This window comes from Schistocerca americana, chromosome 2, assembly GCF_021461395.2.
Source record: "Schistocerca americana isolate TAMUIC-IGC-003095 chromosome 2, iqSchAmer2.1, whole genome shotgun sequence".
In the NCBI taxonomy this organism is placed as follows: domain Eukaryota; kingdom Metazoa; phylum Arthropoda; class Insecta; order Orthoptera; family Acrididae; genus Schistocerca; species Schistocerca americana.
The window spans coordinates 279,264,201-279,282,070 of NC_060120.1; the positions used below are offsets into that span (position 1 = coordinate 279,264,201).

At 39.3% G+C, this 17,870-nt stretch overlaps 1 protein-coding gene across 1 annotated transcript in view; it reads left to right on the plus strand.

Moving 5' to 3' along the window:
• The window catches only part of LOC124593960 (dynein beta chain, ciliary-like), a 746,507-nt gene that overhangs the window by 223,507 nt on the left and 505,130 nt on the right, over positions 1 to 17,870 (plus strand). The window contains exons 16-17 of the mRNA XM_047132308.1: positions 2,552 to 2,754; positions 16,280 to 16,296. Of these exons, the coding sequence (XP_046988264.1) occupies positions 2,552 to 2,754; positions 16,280 to 16,296 (220 nt within the window). The remainder of the gene's footprint in view (positions 1 to 2,551; positions 2,755 to 16,279; positions 16,297 to 17,870) is intronic.

The window sequence follows — 17,870 nt, forward strand, 5'->3', positions numbered from 1 at the left end:
CTGAAATATGCCTGTTGCAAATCAGTGTATTTTGAGGATCATCCATGATAATTTGAAATCCTGCAAAATTTTGTTTTGTATTACGTTCTCTATTGCGCCTGTTATGTAACGAAATTTTGTTCATTTTATGTGCATGGTGTAAGAAAATATTATGTTTTAAGCAGATTATCACTATTGTAATGATTTTATATCATAATAATGAGTTACTTATTATTTTTAATGAACAGGTTGTATGTATTTAAGAAATTTTTTTTAAAAGAAGGTAAACTATGTAAAACATAAAATAATAATTATAAACACAAAACAAATATATCTAAGGTAAATAACTAGACAAATAATGATTGTTTAGATATTTTAATTATGTATGTTGAAAATACTCTGACAGTGCATTGTGTACAGCTCATTTTCCAGAAATAGTATATCAGAAACCAGCTTTATTACACATGGATGTATGTAGCTTGAAAGCTACTTTAATTTATGGATAGCGCAGACCCCTGAAACCATTGACCTAAGTTGTCAACAAGGCACTGTGCAAGCTGGTGGTGGCTCGATAATGATGTGGGCTGTGTTTACTGGAAAGGACTGGATCCTCTAGTCCAAATAAACTGATCATTGACTAGAAATGGTTATGTTAGGTTACTTAGAGAGCATTTGCAGCCATTCGTGGACTTCATGTTCCCTAACAATGATGGAATTTTTATATGACAATGTGCAATGTCAGCGGGCCACAGTTGTTCGCAATTGGTTTGAATAACATTTTAGACAGTTCATGCAAATGATTTGGTCTCCCAGATCGTCTGACGTGAATCCCATTGAAGATTTATAGGAGATAATCGAAGGTCAGTTCATACGCAAAATCCTGCTCTGGCAACACTTTTGCAATTATAGACAGCTACAGAGGCAACATGGCTCAGAACATCTTCTGGGCCTGTCAAATTGGTGCTCTGCACCAGGCAAAAGGAGGTCCGACATGATACTAGAAGGTGTCCCATGACTTTTGTCACCTGAATCTTGTTGGAACCCTTGCTGTGTATGTTCCATATTAATGACATTGCAAACAATATTATTATAACCTCAGATTTTTGCAGCCAAAGCGGTTATCTATAATGAAATACTGTCTGAAAGAAGCTGCATGAATATTTAATCAGATCTGGCACTTGCTTTAAATGTTCTGCAATGTAATATTCTGCACTTCATAAAATGAAAAAAAAATCTAATATCCTATGACTATAATATCATTGAGTCACAGTTGGGATTGGTAAACTCATACAAATAGCTGGGGTTAACAATTTGTAGGGATATGAAATGGAACAATCAATTAGACTCAGTATAGGTAAAGCAGGTGGCAGACTGTAATTCATTGGTAGAAAACTAGGGAAATGCAGTCAGTCTACAAAAGAGATTGCATAAAAAGACTTTTGTGACCAATCCTAGAATACTGCTCAAGTGTGTGGAACCCATACTAGATAGGAGTAACATGATATTGAATGGATACAAAGAATGGCAGCACGAATGGTCACAGATTTGTTTGACCCATTGGGAAAGTATCAGGAAAAAGCTGAAATAAGTGACCTGGCAGACGTTTTAAGTTAGAGGCAAATTAGCCCGTGGGGAACCGATTTAGAAAGTTTCTAGAACTAATTTTGAGCGATGAATCAAGGAATGTATTACAACCCCCTGTGGAATTCTTGTGTAGGGATTGTGAAGACAAGATTAGACTAATTACAGCATACACACAGACAGTGAAGTGATCATTTTTCCATTATCCATACTTGGGTGGAATGGGAGAAAGCACTAACAATTGGTATAATGGGACATACCCACTGCCATGTGCAATGGTTTACTTAGATAATAAAGATAACAGCCAGACCATACTGATTTGCATGCAAAAATCCAAAGAGTGTGAGTTAAAATTTAAGATCTTTGTTTGCACAATCAAAGTATTCCTCTATGTCATCCACAGTTTTGAACTCATGTTGTCTGTAGAACAATTCTTCATAACTTCTTAGAAACCAGTGCTGTTTCCTTGTTTACAAAAATAATTGTTACTTGTGTTTTGCAACTGATGGTTTTTGAACGTCTTGCGCCTAGTTGTTGTAGGCATCTTTTATGGTTTTGCCTCCCCCCCCCCCCCCTTTTTCATATTTTGTATACGTCCACTAGCTCCTCTAGTAGTGCTTCTGGACTCACAATTATGAAATTTCTTTGTATAATTGTTTGTACTGAACTGTATTATGTGGCACAGCTCTTATTGCTGCATTTAATTTTGTTACAAAGCTAACTTTTATACAAGAAAATTATACACATCCAGTTTCATGAGATTAGAACTGCTCACAGAAGAGCCAGTGGACATATAGAAAAGATGGGAAGAATTTAAAACCACTGAAGATGTCTAAACAGTCAGGCAAGATACATTTGGTCATTTCAGTTGCAAAAGCTAAGTAATAGATATTATATACCAGATAAACTGCATTTCTTTGCCAACTGAGGAAGAATGGCTGCAGACCTTAAAAACCTTTTGCAAGATTTTCTGCTTTTTACTTATTTTCAGTTTGGGATTTTGTTGATAAATTCAAAAGCATGGTAAAACAACTTCATGAGAGAGTTACTAATGCACAATCAAATATTAAAAAAATCAGAGATCTTATGGGTGCTTGGTCTACAACTCCATTATATGAACGGAAGGAGCGAAAGAAATTTGCTCTGCTTAATATTGAAGACCGTTTGGAAAATGTGCAAAAGAGGTATGTTCAAGTTTTAGGAGTTTCAGAATATGTCACTGAAATCATCACTGACATTTGGTATATTGCAGACATTGTGGATAAAAGCCTTATGTTGATATGTGGAGGGAGTTAATTAATTAATGATTTTAGGTACAACATCATCAAGGAAACTGGTGTCCTGATACATAATTTTATGGAAGCTAATTACAATCTGTATTTTGAATCCAACCATCTGAACGAACAAAGTGAAATAGCACATTTTAATAGCAAGTCTCCTAGCATAGGAGAAGAAAACAAAAATTCCATTAATCAAGAGAACACCATTAATAACCATGAACAATTAGATATTACACTGGGAGAAGAAGCAAATGAACAACATTCCGCAGAAGAGGAGAGTGGCTTTGCTGTGACTGATCCAGATATTAATGGTACCTGTTCTGATGAAAGAGGAGGTGCAGGTGAAAGAACTGTAAGTAATTTGTAACTCACTTACGTTATTTTTTCAGTCATAATGTTTATTTCTATAGCACTAGCTGTTGCACACAGCTGCACTCGTGTATCAGTAGTTTTGTTATGATGAGTGATATTGAATAAGTAAGCTGCTCTGCTCTATGTGCAGTAACAGCAGATACCTCACATTTTTACCTGTTTGGGTAAACATAGCTTGTGATACACTCCCTGCTCTCCCCCTGCCAAAGCTGTCCCAATACATGATGCGTTGACGTGTGCAGCATTGCTGCCAAACAGTGGGAACAGTGGATCATCAGCAGGAATGCACATCTGTGCATTGTGCTATTGAAGTAGCATAGAAGTCTGGATTAAATACACTGAAGATTTTAAAGCATTGTATTCATTACTTTGAGTTGTATCATGTAGCACAGATCAACCAATAAAAGCATTTTCACAAATTTGATGAAGATCAAAAGTCAAAGAATAATTTTTTTTTTCATAATTTGTGTAATATTCTTCAAATCAGTAAGTATATTGCACTACACATTTTATGAAGTAGTTTGTTTTCTTCCACAGAGTTCAAGCTATCTCCTTACAAGGTTTCTTTGAAATCAGTTCAGTGGGTTAGTAACAATGAATTTAAATATCATGCATGATGTGGCAATTTTTCACGCACCTCGGTGTTTATGATGTCATATATCCTGGACTGTGTGTCATACAATGATATAATTTTGCAAGTACATAGAGTGGTACACGAGAAACTGTCTGCAAAATGTGTCACAAATACAGTTAGTAGTAAAGTAGTAATTAATTAAAACATCAGGCAGTCTCACTGCATGAACAGCAAAAATGTAGTAAGCAGTAAACCTTTTTCCTTTCATCATTTTGCCGAGATTATAAGTGAGAAAAAGGTTCATAAAGATTTGAAATTGTGTGTAATGATGGTCACCCATCCAAGTGCTGGCCATACCTAAGAGCACTCAACTTTGGTGATCTGACAGGAACCGGTGTATCCATTGCGGCAAGACCATTGGCCTATTATAAAAAACTCATTTAATTTCTGTATCTAATACTGTGTTTTTAACAATTATGGGAAGGATAGATTGCTACTCACTGTAAGGATGACATGTTGAGTTGTAGAGAGGAACAACTGTTACACACAGAGCTTTCGGCCAAAGCCTTCATCAGAAAAGAAAAACAAACGTATTCACACAAGCAAACACTCCTTACATACACCTGACCGCTATCTCTGGCAGTTCAGGCCAGGCTATAACTGAAATGCGTCGAATGAGAGCAACAATCCATAGTGGAGAAGGGAAGGGGTAGGCATAACAGAGTGTGGGTGAGGGAAGAGGAACAGTGCTTCCTGGTGGAGCATGAAGGGACTAGAGGTGGCAGACAAGGATACCTGGTGCCCCATCTGGAAGCTGTGGGAAGGAAGGAAAGGGAAAAAACAGGGAGCTGAAAGGAGAGGACAGAGAAGGGGAAGAGATCAGTGTGTGCATTGGAAGAGAGCAGTGCACAGTGAGGGCAAGGGGGTGTGAGCTGGGAGGAGGTGGTAGGTTAGAGGGGGCAGAAATTATCGGGTGGAGGGCGCAGAGACGGTAGATTACTGTAGGTTGAGGCCAGGATTATTTTGGGAGTGGAAAATTTGTTGTAAGGATCAATCCCATCTTTGCAGTCCAGAAAAGGCGATGGAAGGGAGGATCCAGACGGTCTGAGTTGTAAAGCTGCCACTGATATCAAGGAGGTTATGTTTAGCTGCATGTTGTGCAACAGGATGGTCCATAATGCTCTTGGCTACAGTTTGGCACTGGCCATTAATTCTGCTGCGTAACTGGTTGGTGCTCATACCTATATAAAAAACTGAGCTATGATTGCAGCAGAATTAGTACACTACATGACTGCTTTCTCAGCTGGGCCTGCCTATGATGGGGTAAGATAAGCCTGTGACAGGACTGGAATACGAAGTGCTGGGGGGTGGATTCAGCAGGTATTGCACCTGGGTCTTTCACAAGGATATGATCCATTGGGATATGGTATGGGAAATCTGTTTGTGGACTGGGTCTGGGGGATAGTGCCTGTCTGTGAAGGCCTTTGTGAGACTTTCAGCATACTGGGTAAGGGAGCTGCCATTGCTGTAGATACTCTGTCCGCAGATGGTTGGTCGATGGGTTTGATGTGGACAGAGGTGCAGATGGAGCCTTCAGAGAGGGGCAGATCAGCGTTCCACCTTCCATGGTGGCACTCTGGATTGAGAAGAGCCAAATGAAGTGAATGGGAGAGAAGGTTTTGATGTGGTGAAGGAATTAGGATAGAGTGTCCTGAACCTGAGTCCAGACCATGAAGATATCGTCCACGAAGCTGAACCAGATCAAGGGTTTGGGAGGCTATGAAGGTTTTCTGTAGACAGTGCGCAAACAGGTTGACATAGTAGGGTGCCATACAGGTTCCCATGGTTGTGCCATGGATTTGTTTGTGTACCTTCCGTGCGAAGGGGAAGTAGTTATGGATGTGGATGTAGTTAGTAAGGTAAATGGGAAATGAGGTAGGGAGGACATTCAGAGAGGTTGTGCTCATTAGTGGCAAAACCACGGGCTTGAGGAATGGCTCACCTGTGATGAATAGGAATGCAGGAGGTAAAGGGGTGGGGATGGTGGAGAGTTGGCGAAAGAAGTGATTGGTATCATTGATGTGGGAGGCTAGATTTTGAACAATAGGTTGGAGCTGTAGGTCTGCCTGAGCAGCCAGAGGCAGTGGTCATGTGTGTGTGAGGTGTGCTCCCCCCCCCCCCCCCCCCCCCTTTTTTTTTTTTTTTTAAACAGTCTTTTTGTTGAGCCTGTCTGCAACTCAATGTGTGTCACTTTTACAGTGAGTAGGAATCTATTCTTTCCGTAGTTGCTGACATTCCAACCTGGATTTTCCATTGCTTAATATTGTATAAAGGGCGTTCAAAAAGAAATGAAACAGAGTCTGGAATGTGCAAACCGGTGACAGGAGGGTAATATCATGGTGTGTGTAAAGAGGTGTGGATCTCTCCAGAGCTTGGAAGTTCACAGCCCATCACTAGAGGGCACGCGTGCACGTCACATGACTATACAGACCTAGCAGCAACATGCATCAATCGTCCAAAGCTGCCAGTCACATTGCAAACAGTGACATGGAGGCGTCAAAAGAAGAGCAAAGAGGTGTTGTTCTATTTATGACTGTGGAAGGAGTCGGAGGAACGGACATTCATCAACGAATGTCACTAGTGTACAGCTAACACTGTATGTCCCTTGCAAGGGTCAGTGTGTGGCACAATCACTTCAGGGCAGGACGGGTGTCATTATCCGATGATGCACGGTCTGGAGTACCACACTGCATTACCAATTACATCCTCCAGCTAGTGGATGCACCCGTTACCCAGGACTGCCGAGTGACAGTGAAAGCCATAGCCGCCGTGGTCGGGTTTAGTGTCGGAAGTGTTCACACCATCATGAAGTAACGACTGCACATGTGCAAAGTGTGTGCCCAATGGATCCCCTACTGTCTTCCAACACACCAGGAAGCATGTTGAATGGCTCACTGTCTTGCTCATCTGTAGTGCTATGCTCTGGAAGGGAATGCATTCCTGGCACAAGTGATGGCTGGAGATGAATCCTGGTCACCAAAAAAAGCCAAGGCCATCCACACGAGTGCGTGAGAGGTTATGCTGATGTTCTTCTTTGACCAAGATGGCCTCCTTCTCATTCACTTCCTGCAGCCTGGGACAACAGTGAGTGACCATAATTACTCGCAGACCTTGACCACCCTTTGCCAAGTGATCAAATCAAAACGACCAGGCAGTTTCACCCATGGGGTCATTCTGCTCCATGACAATGCAAAGTCTCATATGGCCAACACAGTCGTGGCACTCTTGCAGAAATTCATATGTGAGGTTCTCAGCCACCCTCCATACAGTCCAGACCTCTCTCCCTGTGATCACACCATTTTTGCTCCACTCAAAATGCTCTGAGGGGCAAACAATTCACTTCAGATGACGACGGCCAGCTGTACGTGTGGAACTGGTTAACATTGCAGGCCCAGGAATTTTATGAGACAGCCATTCACCCCCTTGTGTCACAGTGGAACAACTGTCTCAACAGCCAGGGTCAATACTTCTAACATACAGGTACTGGTTTCTGTAATTATGCCTCCGGCTTGTTTCTTTTTGAATGCCCCTTATATTTTGTGAGTTATTTTTTTTTTTATATATTATTCGGTTGAATGTAACTTATTGCATGTACAAAGTTGGATACAAAACGTTATATGAATGATCTCTAACAGTAAGTCATGAGACAACTGATACCTGACATAATTTTAACTGACAGTCTACATGTAACAAAAGTGAAATTCTGTAAATAATGTTCGCTTTACTCAAGACTGAAACATGCTCAAAGTCATGTATTATGCCACAAGAACTGTGCAACTTTGCACCAATGTGGAAACAATTATGAGTATTATTGTGCAATATTGAGAGGAAGCTTCCTCAATAGCAGTCTATGCTTATGGACTGCAAAAAAAGAATCATGGAAACCTGGTTTCAAAGCATTTTTTCTTATAAAATGTATTTATATTCTTTAAAGTACAAGGGACAAGCTCTGGGATGTGCTGAACGCAAAAGGGATAGATGAAGAGATAACACGAAAAGTCAGAAAAATGTATGAGGGAAGTGAGAGTTGTGTGAAAGTGGGGAGGGAACGTACTGCATGGTTCAAGCTGGAAAATGGGATGCGACAGGGAAGTGCACTTTCGCCTTTATTGTTTATTATTGTTATGGATGAAATCCTACAGCAAGTATCAGATGCAATTGGAGATCATAAAATGAAAGCAGTGCTCTTTGCCGATGACCTGATGTTATGGGGAAATTGCGTGAAGGAGGTGCAAGAGCAGTTAGATGCATGGGAGGCAACGGCAGCACAATATGGAATGCATTTCTCTGCAAAGAAAAGTGAAATAATCGTCACAACAAGGAAGAAGAATAGGCCAAATGTGGATATAACTTGTGGAGGGGAAAAACTACAAGTGGTAGAGAACTTCAAGTACCTGGGAAGCGTGATTGAAAGTAAGGGGGGAAACGCAATGGAAATAAATGAAAGGTGCAGAAAAGCAGGGCAGTTCTACAAATGCATTAGGGGGCTTATTTGGAGCAAGGAGGTGCCACAGAAATCCAAGGGAATTATATACCGAACCTACTTTGTCCCCATATTGACATACGGAAGTGAGACATGGGTAATGCACAAAAGCGACAAAAGTAGAATACAGGCTAGTGAAATGAAGTTCCAGAGGAGCAGGTTGGGTGTAACAAGACGAGACAGATTGCGAAATTTGTATATGAGGGAAAGACTAAAGGAGGAACCAGTACAGGACAGGATAGAAAAATCAAGACTGTAGTGGTATGGACACATGAAGAGAATGGATGAGGGAAGAATTCCAAAGAGGATGTTTGATCTGCAACTGGAGGGGAAGAGGCCCAGAGGAAGACAAAGAGATAGATGGGTGAAGGGAGTAAAGGAATGTGTGATGAGAAGAGGAGAGAACTGGACGAAGGTGGAAGAGGGAGAATGGTGGAAAGACAGAACACGATGGAGAGGCTTGTGTTCCCGACAGACCCAGCCAGTGGCTGGAAACTGTCCAAGATGATGATGATGAAAGTACAAGACTGCTTAGAAACTTTAGTGTATGCAGTAATACCAAACAGAACAAAAACCTCCACATAATTCGCACCAGTACTGTACAGTACCAGAAGGGCATGGTTCCCACAGGCCCCAGTAGATATGCACAACTTAAGTGTATTTGACATGTTCAGTATCTACAGTAGTCGGTGTTATTGTCAATGAAAAGGACTAATAAACAAACATTTCATGTAATGTTTTCTTTAAAACAAAGATTTTCCTGGGGCTCATATCTCAGGTTCTGTTGTTGATAGAAAGATAGGGTCAAGTGTTTTCGATAACCCTTCAGCTAGGAATCATTTTGCGTATCTAACAGAAGGATCACCTGTGTCATCATCCTGCAGTACAGGGTCAAAGTAACAATATTGCACTTCCCCCAGCTTCGGAAAATGGAGCAGATCAGCTGGTTATTTTGCATTTGATATGGTCTCTGGTGGGCTTGATGGGAGTTATGGAGGCATCATTAGTTCATGGGCGATTCCTCACAAAACCATCAAGAAAGGCTTCTTTTACTATATTTTCACCTTCACTAGTGGACCAAAATCCAGCCGATGATTCCAAGATGGCTATGCACAGAAAATGAATGAAATTATAATTGTACTCATAAAATCACAATATCGAATGAACTTCCAAATTTCCTTGATATCTTTATTCCTTTCCCAGACACAAAGGTTCTGAGTTACCTAACTTGTACATATAAAATATCTATGTAAAAATTAAATAAACTGATTGATGATGGTATATCTATGATAAGCCCACAGTTCAATTAAACTGACAGGTATACCAGTGAATGAATGAATGAACGAACGAGTGATGCATTACGTGGATGTTTCCGAAGGAAACCCCTGATAAAGCATTTTTCACCATTTTTCTGCTGCAAGTGTCAAACCAAACCCCAGTCGTCGATTCCAAGATGGCTATGCACAGTAAATGGCTGTAATTTTTACGATATATTCCTAAGACTCCAGTCTCAAACAACCTTGAAAATTTTCTAGATTTCTTTATCCGTTTGCGAGATGCAGAGGTTTAGAGTTAACCTACTTGTCCACGTAAAATAGTAAAATATGATGTAAGACAAAAATTTCGTTTATAAAGTGATATACCATGGAGAAATTTCTGAGACTGTAGGTTTAGAACACAGCATTGTATGGTAACGAATTATGGTCAACGGGAAAACTTTAACAGAATACTGAATTTTCTCATTTACAGAGTATTGAAAGGTGATCTGTTTTAATTGTTTAAAACCATTCAAAAGCCAAGATAGCATAAAAAATCACAGGCTCTCACCCACTTCCCCTTCCTCCATCTCTCTATTCCTCTCCCACCGGCACTGTCTCCTTCACCCTTTTCAACCACTATCTCTCACTGACTGCTGTGTTCCGCTGCCACTGCGTCCCTCTTTTTCCCTCATACTACAGTTGTCTCTTTCACTCTTTCTATACCAGAAGCACTGTCTAGTATCATCCAGCATTTATTACTTCTCCGTCTCTTTCCTGCTGCCGCTCTTTCCTTCTCTCTCCATATGAAAAAGGTCGAATATGTTCACATGACAATATTTTTGTGAAAAATTATAAAGGTGCCGAAGAACGTGAACTGAGGCAGCTGGTATCCTACTTTTCCGTCAGATTCCTTCAATAAAGAGGAGCATATTCCTCTTTTTTGTGCTCCGAAACGATCATTTTTCCGCTGGTTCCCTTCTTTCCCCTGCCACAGCAGGACGTCTCTCATACGAAAGGAACTTGAGGGGTCAGTAAAATTCTGATAGTTTACTTAAGTGAAAATTAAATAGTACAAAACTAATTTATCATCTCAGACCGGAATTTACGTGCACAATAATTTTACATGTGCTTCAGTACTACAGCGTGGAGTTCCCAGAATGCTACTGACAATAACGGCCTATATTTTGATACGAATAGACTACTCTTCACCAGGAATGTCCCTTTTCTTGTCAATGCTAGTCTGCTTTTTATATCCTCCTTGCTCTGTCCATCATCTGTTATTACGCTGCCTGGGTAATAGAATTTCTTAACGTTGTCTACATCTTGTTCACCAATTTTGATGTTAAGTTTTTTCGCCATTCTCATTTTCACTGCTTCCAATTACTTTTTTTCATTTTTCAGTTTACTCTAATCCTTATTCTGTACACATTAGACTGTTTGTTACACTCACCAGAACCTGTAATTCTTTTTCACCTCTAGTGAGGTTAGCAACATATCGGTGACTCTTACCATTGATACTATTTGAACCTCAATTTTAATCCCACTCTGGAACCTTTCTTTTCTTTCTGTCATTGCTTCTTTGATCTGTATATTGTGCACGATAGAGGCATCCTTTTTAATCCGAGCACTTCATTTCTGGTCTTCCAGTCTTATTGTTCCCTTTTGATTTTTGTACATACTGTATATCACCAGTCTTTCCCTATAACTTTCTCCTATTTTTTGTAGAATTTTGAACATCTTGTACTGTTTTACATTGTTGAACATTTCTTCCTGGATGACAAAACCTCCGGGTGTGTCTTGATTTTTTCTTCACGCTTGCTTGCATCATCAATCGTAACGTCACCAACTGCCTCTCTGGTGACTTTAACTTTCGTAAAACCAAACTTATCGTCATGTAACAGATCTTTAGTTTTCTTTTTCACTCTTTTGTATATTTTTCTTGTCAGCAACTTGGATGCATGAGCTGTTACTGACACCACCATTTCGCATCAGGTGACTGATTTCAACCCGTGTATCTTTCGCAGCTCTTCAGTGTATTGGACGATGAGGCCGGAGCCTGTGGTCATCCTGCAGAAACATTAGCATTGTAGAGTGAGATTTTTCTGCCCAGAAGACAGCGTTCAAATCAAATGGCTCTGAGCACTATGGAACTTAACATCTGAGGTCATCAGTCCCCTAGACTTAGAACTACTTAAACCTAACTAACCTAAGGACATCACACACATCCATGCCCGAGGCAAGATTCAAACCTATGAGCGTAGCAGCAGCGCAGTTCCGGACTGAATCGCCTTGAACCACTTGGCCACAACGGCCGGCGAAGACAGCATTCATTCCGGTCTAGTCTTCTACCTAAACTTCATGAATACTCAAGGCAAGCAAAGCTTGCTAGTGTATGTTCTTATAGCAAAAGCTGTAAAACTTTTTCACATTTATCGGTATGCATGTAACAGCATACTTAACATATTCCAAAACACTACGCATAAAAGCGGGATTTTCCGTTGCACATACTTGGGTTCAGTCTCAAGTGTTTTGGATAGCCCTTGGGCTCGGGACCATTTGTATAATCAACAGAAGGATCATCTTAGTGTCATCATCCTGCAGTACAGAGCCAAAGTATCAATATTGGACTTCCTCCAGCTTAGGAAAATGGAGCAGATCAGTTGGTTCTTTTTGCATGTGATTCGGTCTCCTGTGGGCTTGATGGGAGTTATGGAGGCACCATTAGTTAATGGGCAGTTCCTGAGAAAACCTGAAAAAAGCCTTTTTCATCATTTTTTTCACCATCAGCAATGGATATCTAAATAACTAACAGCAGTAAATTTCTCATCTTTTTACAATATATTCTCAATGTGTTTATCTAGAAGTGCCATTTTCTTGTTTTAAAAAATATTATCAGTTATTGAGAAACATCCCAACAACATGGCTTTTGGTACTAAAAATGGCCATGGATTCCGAGATGGTTCTGTAAGGCAAATTGGTGTAATTCTTATGATATATTCCTAAGAGCCCGATCGCAAACAACACTGAAAATTTTCTTGACATCTTTATCTGGTTCTGAGATACAGGGATTCAAATGTACATGCAAAATCTAGTGTGAAGTGGGAACGTAGTTTATAAAGTGACATAGCACCAGAAAATAAACTGACTACCCTCTGTGCTGAGACGGACAGGCAGAGACAGATGGACAAAAAACTCTACAAGAAAATAATATTAACCTTTGTGGTGCAAAATCAAACAATGGAAAATCCAGCATGGAATAATGACAATATTGTGAAAAGGATAGATTACTACTCACTGTACAGCGCATATGTTGAGTCTCACTTGTTTAGCAGTCTTTTTGTTGTGCCTGCATATGATTCATCTCTCAGTCTCCCCTGCTCATAATATTATATTAACCATTTTGGTGGATCCCTAAAAAATTGGCCTCTTATCAGTATATTATATATATTACATGTCATTGAACATTTTCTCACTTTGCAGATGAAATACAACATTGTTTGTACCTTCCTGTGAACGGTATGATTATGTAGCTTTTTCTGTGTCTTGAATTGTATGTTCACTTAGAGAATTCTTGTTAGTGAACTTCAAACTTAGCTTCCTTCCACAAGCAATGAACTTCTTGTTCGCACGTGTATTTCGACTTGTTGGCATGCAGCTTAAGATTCACATTGTAAGAGTTTTGATACAAATTCATGTTGAACATAATGGCATCAGGTTTATATTCGTTACAGAATACCACTGCTTGACATGCAGTTATTTCAACCAGTGTGACAGAAAACTCCCTGAAATGAATGAAATCTGACACTTGGTGCAGAATTTGAATCCCAGGCAGGCACACATGTAAGGCATTCAGTCCAGTCAGAGAGGCATTTTAATTTTGCCTGTTATAGTAATGTATATTTTCTGAATTAAAAAGCTTATGTGAGATTTTCATTGCCGCCCTGCCCCTTGAAATGAGATTTTACCAGACCCTTCCCACCCATTTTGAGCTGACATAATTAATGGACATCCCCTTACAATTCTAGTGTCATCTGCAAAAATACCTAATTCTACTTATTGTATATTAGACAGAAGTTCATTTACGTATTTGAGGAACAATTAGACAGAAGTTTATTTACATATATGAGGAGTGGTGGAGGATCTAAGATTGACCCTTGGGGAATCCCTTACACAGTCTCACTCCAATCAGAAAATCTTCACTGATTATATTGGTTGAATTACTGAGTACAACTTTCTGCAGTCTTTGGTTGGATAGGAAATTTGTCTACAAGAATATTGTAATTCACGCAGTCAAATGCCTTAGATAGGTTACAAAAAATAATAGTCAATGGTATTTGTTATTTAATGCTTGAAAAATTTAGTGGCTGAATGTGTAAATAGCATTCTTAGTTGAGCAACAGTTCTGAAATACAAACTGTGATTTATTGAGGATAAAATTATTTCTCAGGTGGGATACTGTTCTAAAATACATCACCTTCTCAAAAATTTTTGAAAGTGATGTCAGTAGTGAAATAGGTCAGTAGTTATTAATATGTCTCCTATCACCTGTCTTATGGCACGTTTCAATCTCTCTGGGAAAATTCCTTGAGTTAGAGATGCGTTCCATATTTCAGATAAAACAGGGCTTGTTATATGGGAACAAATCTCTTGTACTGAGTTCGAAACACCATCAAATCCAAATGAGCTTTCACTTCTGGAGAATGTACAGGGTGTATCGAAAAGAATCATCTGATTTTTAAAAAATCGTAACTATTATGTAATTCAAGATATGTGTGTGAGCAATGTACTGTTGGAAAGAGCAAACTCCTGAGTCTTACATGGTTCCCACTAGGTAGCAGCAGTGTGCACCCACTTCAGTTCTAGCAAAAATGGTGTCAGGATTTCTAGTAGAAATGGTGTCAGGACAACAGAAAGCATTTTATGTTCTATGTCTGCACAGTGTGGGTCAGTAATAAGTGTTCAGCATGACTTTCATATTAGGTATGATGTGGATCCTCCTACAGCACAGAGCATTAGATGATGTCATGAACAATTTTGAGAAACAGGTTGTTTGTGTAAAGGCAAATCACCGGACCGTCCATGAGTGTCTTGACACAGACGTTGAATGCCGAGAACACTGTTACAGAAAGGACATATCTCGATATGCTTGAGAACTTTTTTTTCCAAAAGTTGGAGACTGATTTGAATGACTTTATTTATCAACAGGATGGGGCACCTCTGCACTGGCATATAGAGGTGTAGGAATTTTTAACCAAAGGATTACTGAACAATGGATCAGTCACACTGCACCAAATGATTCAGCCTTACATTACTGGCCTCCAAGGTCACCTGACCTGACTGTGTGTGATTATTTATTGTAGGGGTTTATAAAGGACTCTGTTTATATGCCTCCATTACCAACAACAGCGAATGAAGCGAGACATCGCATAACAGCACCTATGGAAGCTGTAACTTAAGACATGCTCGCTGCAATGTGGGAACAATTTGAATACGACATTGACATATGCTGCACATCTCAAGGGGGGGCATATTGAACACCGATGAAAAGGTATGAAAATAAACTTTTCAAGTTTCCCATTCTTCAAAAACAAAATTAATTGCATTTGATTTTTAGCTTCAGAAATATAGATGTGCCAAATCAGGTGGTTCTTTTCGATACACCTTGTATAATTCTCCCCATTTAAGAAGGAGAAATTGGGAAACATTCATATGATTGATTTTTTTGAGAGTTGCATTTTCAAAATAGTGCTGTGAGTTTTCTCATGAACTGTTTGCCCCTTTATTTTCCACTACATGTAGTAAATTATGATTACATGTATCTGCTATATGTTACTGATAATTTGTAGCTCTTCCATTTAATTCAATAGTGACATTGTAAAGCTACTTTCTTGTTATTTTAGTTATTTTTCGGCTGTCAGACTCAGATGTAGTAGCTTTACTGAGAGAACATGCTGTGCTACTAAACAATCCTGATCATGTGCCTAAAGTGAATATGTGCCTCTTATACCATGGACAATACATCTGAATCCATACTGAGAATGTAAGCATCCAATTCACTATTCTCACCATCTGTTCATGTACTACTCATTTCATCATCTAAGATAGTAGTATCTGTGTCATTCTGGATGACAAGCTAACGTCAGAACTAGATATTTCAGTTAAGAAGTATGTGTCTGAAGCTGCTTCCAAATGTGACTCCATAGGTAATAGGTACACATGCAACACATGCATTACTCAGGTTCTGTTGGTGATAGAAAGGTAGGGTGAGTTGTTTTGAATTGTCTTTGGGCCAGGGACCATTTTTAAACCCAACAGAAGGATTGCCTTAGCGTCACTATCCTACAGCACAGGATCAAAGTACGAATATTACATCTTTTCTCCTGCTAATGCAAATGAAGCAGAGCAGTTGGTTCTGTTTACATATGATGTGGTCTACAGTGGCCTTTAAGAGGCTTACCTAGTCACCACTAGTGACCACAGCAAATTCCTCAAATTTTATTGTTATGTTTTCTACACACTTATCTGGATATGTCAGCTTACCATTTTCAAAAATCTGTTTCCATTACTGAGAAATACCCAGTTGGCTACACACAGCAAATGGGTGTAAATTTTACAATATATTCCTAAGATCCCAATCTCTAACAACATTGAAAATTTTCGTGACATATTTATTTGTTTCTGAGATACAGAGGTTCAAAGTTTCTCTCTGTTTAAATCTAAAACGTAGTTTATGAAGTGAAGTAGCTGGAGAAATAAGCTGTAAAGTTTCTCCATTATCATCATGAGGATTCTGGGAACCATATTTTGTACTAAGGAAGCGCATGCTGAATATTTGTGCATGTAAAATCTGATCTGAGGTTAAAATTAGTTGTTCATTGCTTCTGTTTCACATAAGTAAACTATCAAAATTGTACTGACCCATAAAGTTCTTTTCATACAAGTGTCTCTCCCTGCCATGGTAGGGAAAAAAAGGGAACCGGTGGAAAAATGCTCCTATCAGAGCACAAAAAAGGTGAATATGCTCCTATTTAAAAGACTCTGACTGTATAGTGCAGTACCAGCTGCCTTGTTCTACTTTCCTCAGCACCTTTAAAAATGTTCCCAAAAATAAAATCATGTGAACATATACATGCTTTTTTACGACGAGAGAGACAGTGGCAGTGGGAAATAGATCAGAAAGTAATAAATACTGGGAGGTAGTAGACAGTGGTTGTGGTATAGAAAGAGGGAAGGTGACAGTGGCAGTATGAGAGAAAGAGAGGGACACACTGGCAGTGGAACATATCTGACAGTAACAAAACATTGCTGGGAAAAGAGTGAAGGAGAGAGTGCTAGTGGAATAGCAATAAAGAAATGGAGAGACTGAAAGTGGGTGAGAGCCAGTGATAATGAGGGACAGAGTCTATGACAATGACAATGAAGAAGAGAGAGATAGTGACAGTGGGAAGGAACAAATGAGATAGCAGCCTTAACAGAAAGCAAGAGGGAGACGGTGAGAGGAGGCAGTAGTAGTAGGATAGAACGAAGGAGACCGCCTGTGAAACAGGATACAGTGACAGTTCGAGAGACACAAAGAGCTAATGACAATGAGCTGCGCTGAATGAGTGAGTGAGAATGAGCAAGTTAATTGTGATTTATTTGTCTCATAACATACATGATATAAATCATTTAATTCAGGTACAGGAGACATGTCAAATTGTGGTAAAATTTCACCATAAACAAAGAACAGCTGTTAACAAACAGCATAATAATAATAATAATAAGGAAGAAGAAATTGACAACAGCATGGATTACAGAAGTAAGGAAAGATCTAGAAAGAAACAACATCAAAGAATCAGGAATATCCGAAAGAAGCCATTTTAAAAATAAAATTGTAAATTTGGAAGGCTTTTTCAAAACAGAAGAAATAAAAAATCGGGAATAACGTGGACAGAAGAAGGACTTCATGGGGAGACAATGAGGGAATACTGGAAAAATAAGAAACAACAACAAAGGAAGAAGAGGAACTGAAGTTGTTAATGTGATCCTAGTTGTTCAATATGATTGTAAGAAAAATAAGACAGTTTTGTTGTATGTACATCCAATAAAATCTAACACTTAATTACCCCTTGCTCAAATTATCCTTTCATCCTCTATTAATTCTTCTATTGAATACAAGGATTTCTGCCCCAGAATCTGCTCTAGCCTCATTCTTAAAGTTTCTGGCTTCATATTAAATATGTTTTTGGCCATTAACTTCTTATATATCGTCATCCCCATATACTGTGGAGTCCATGCGGATA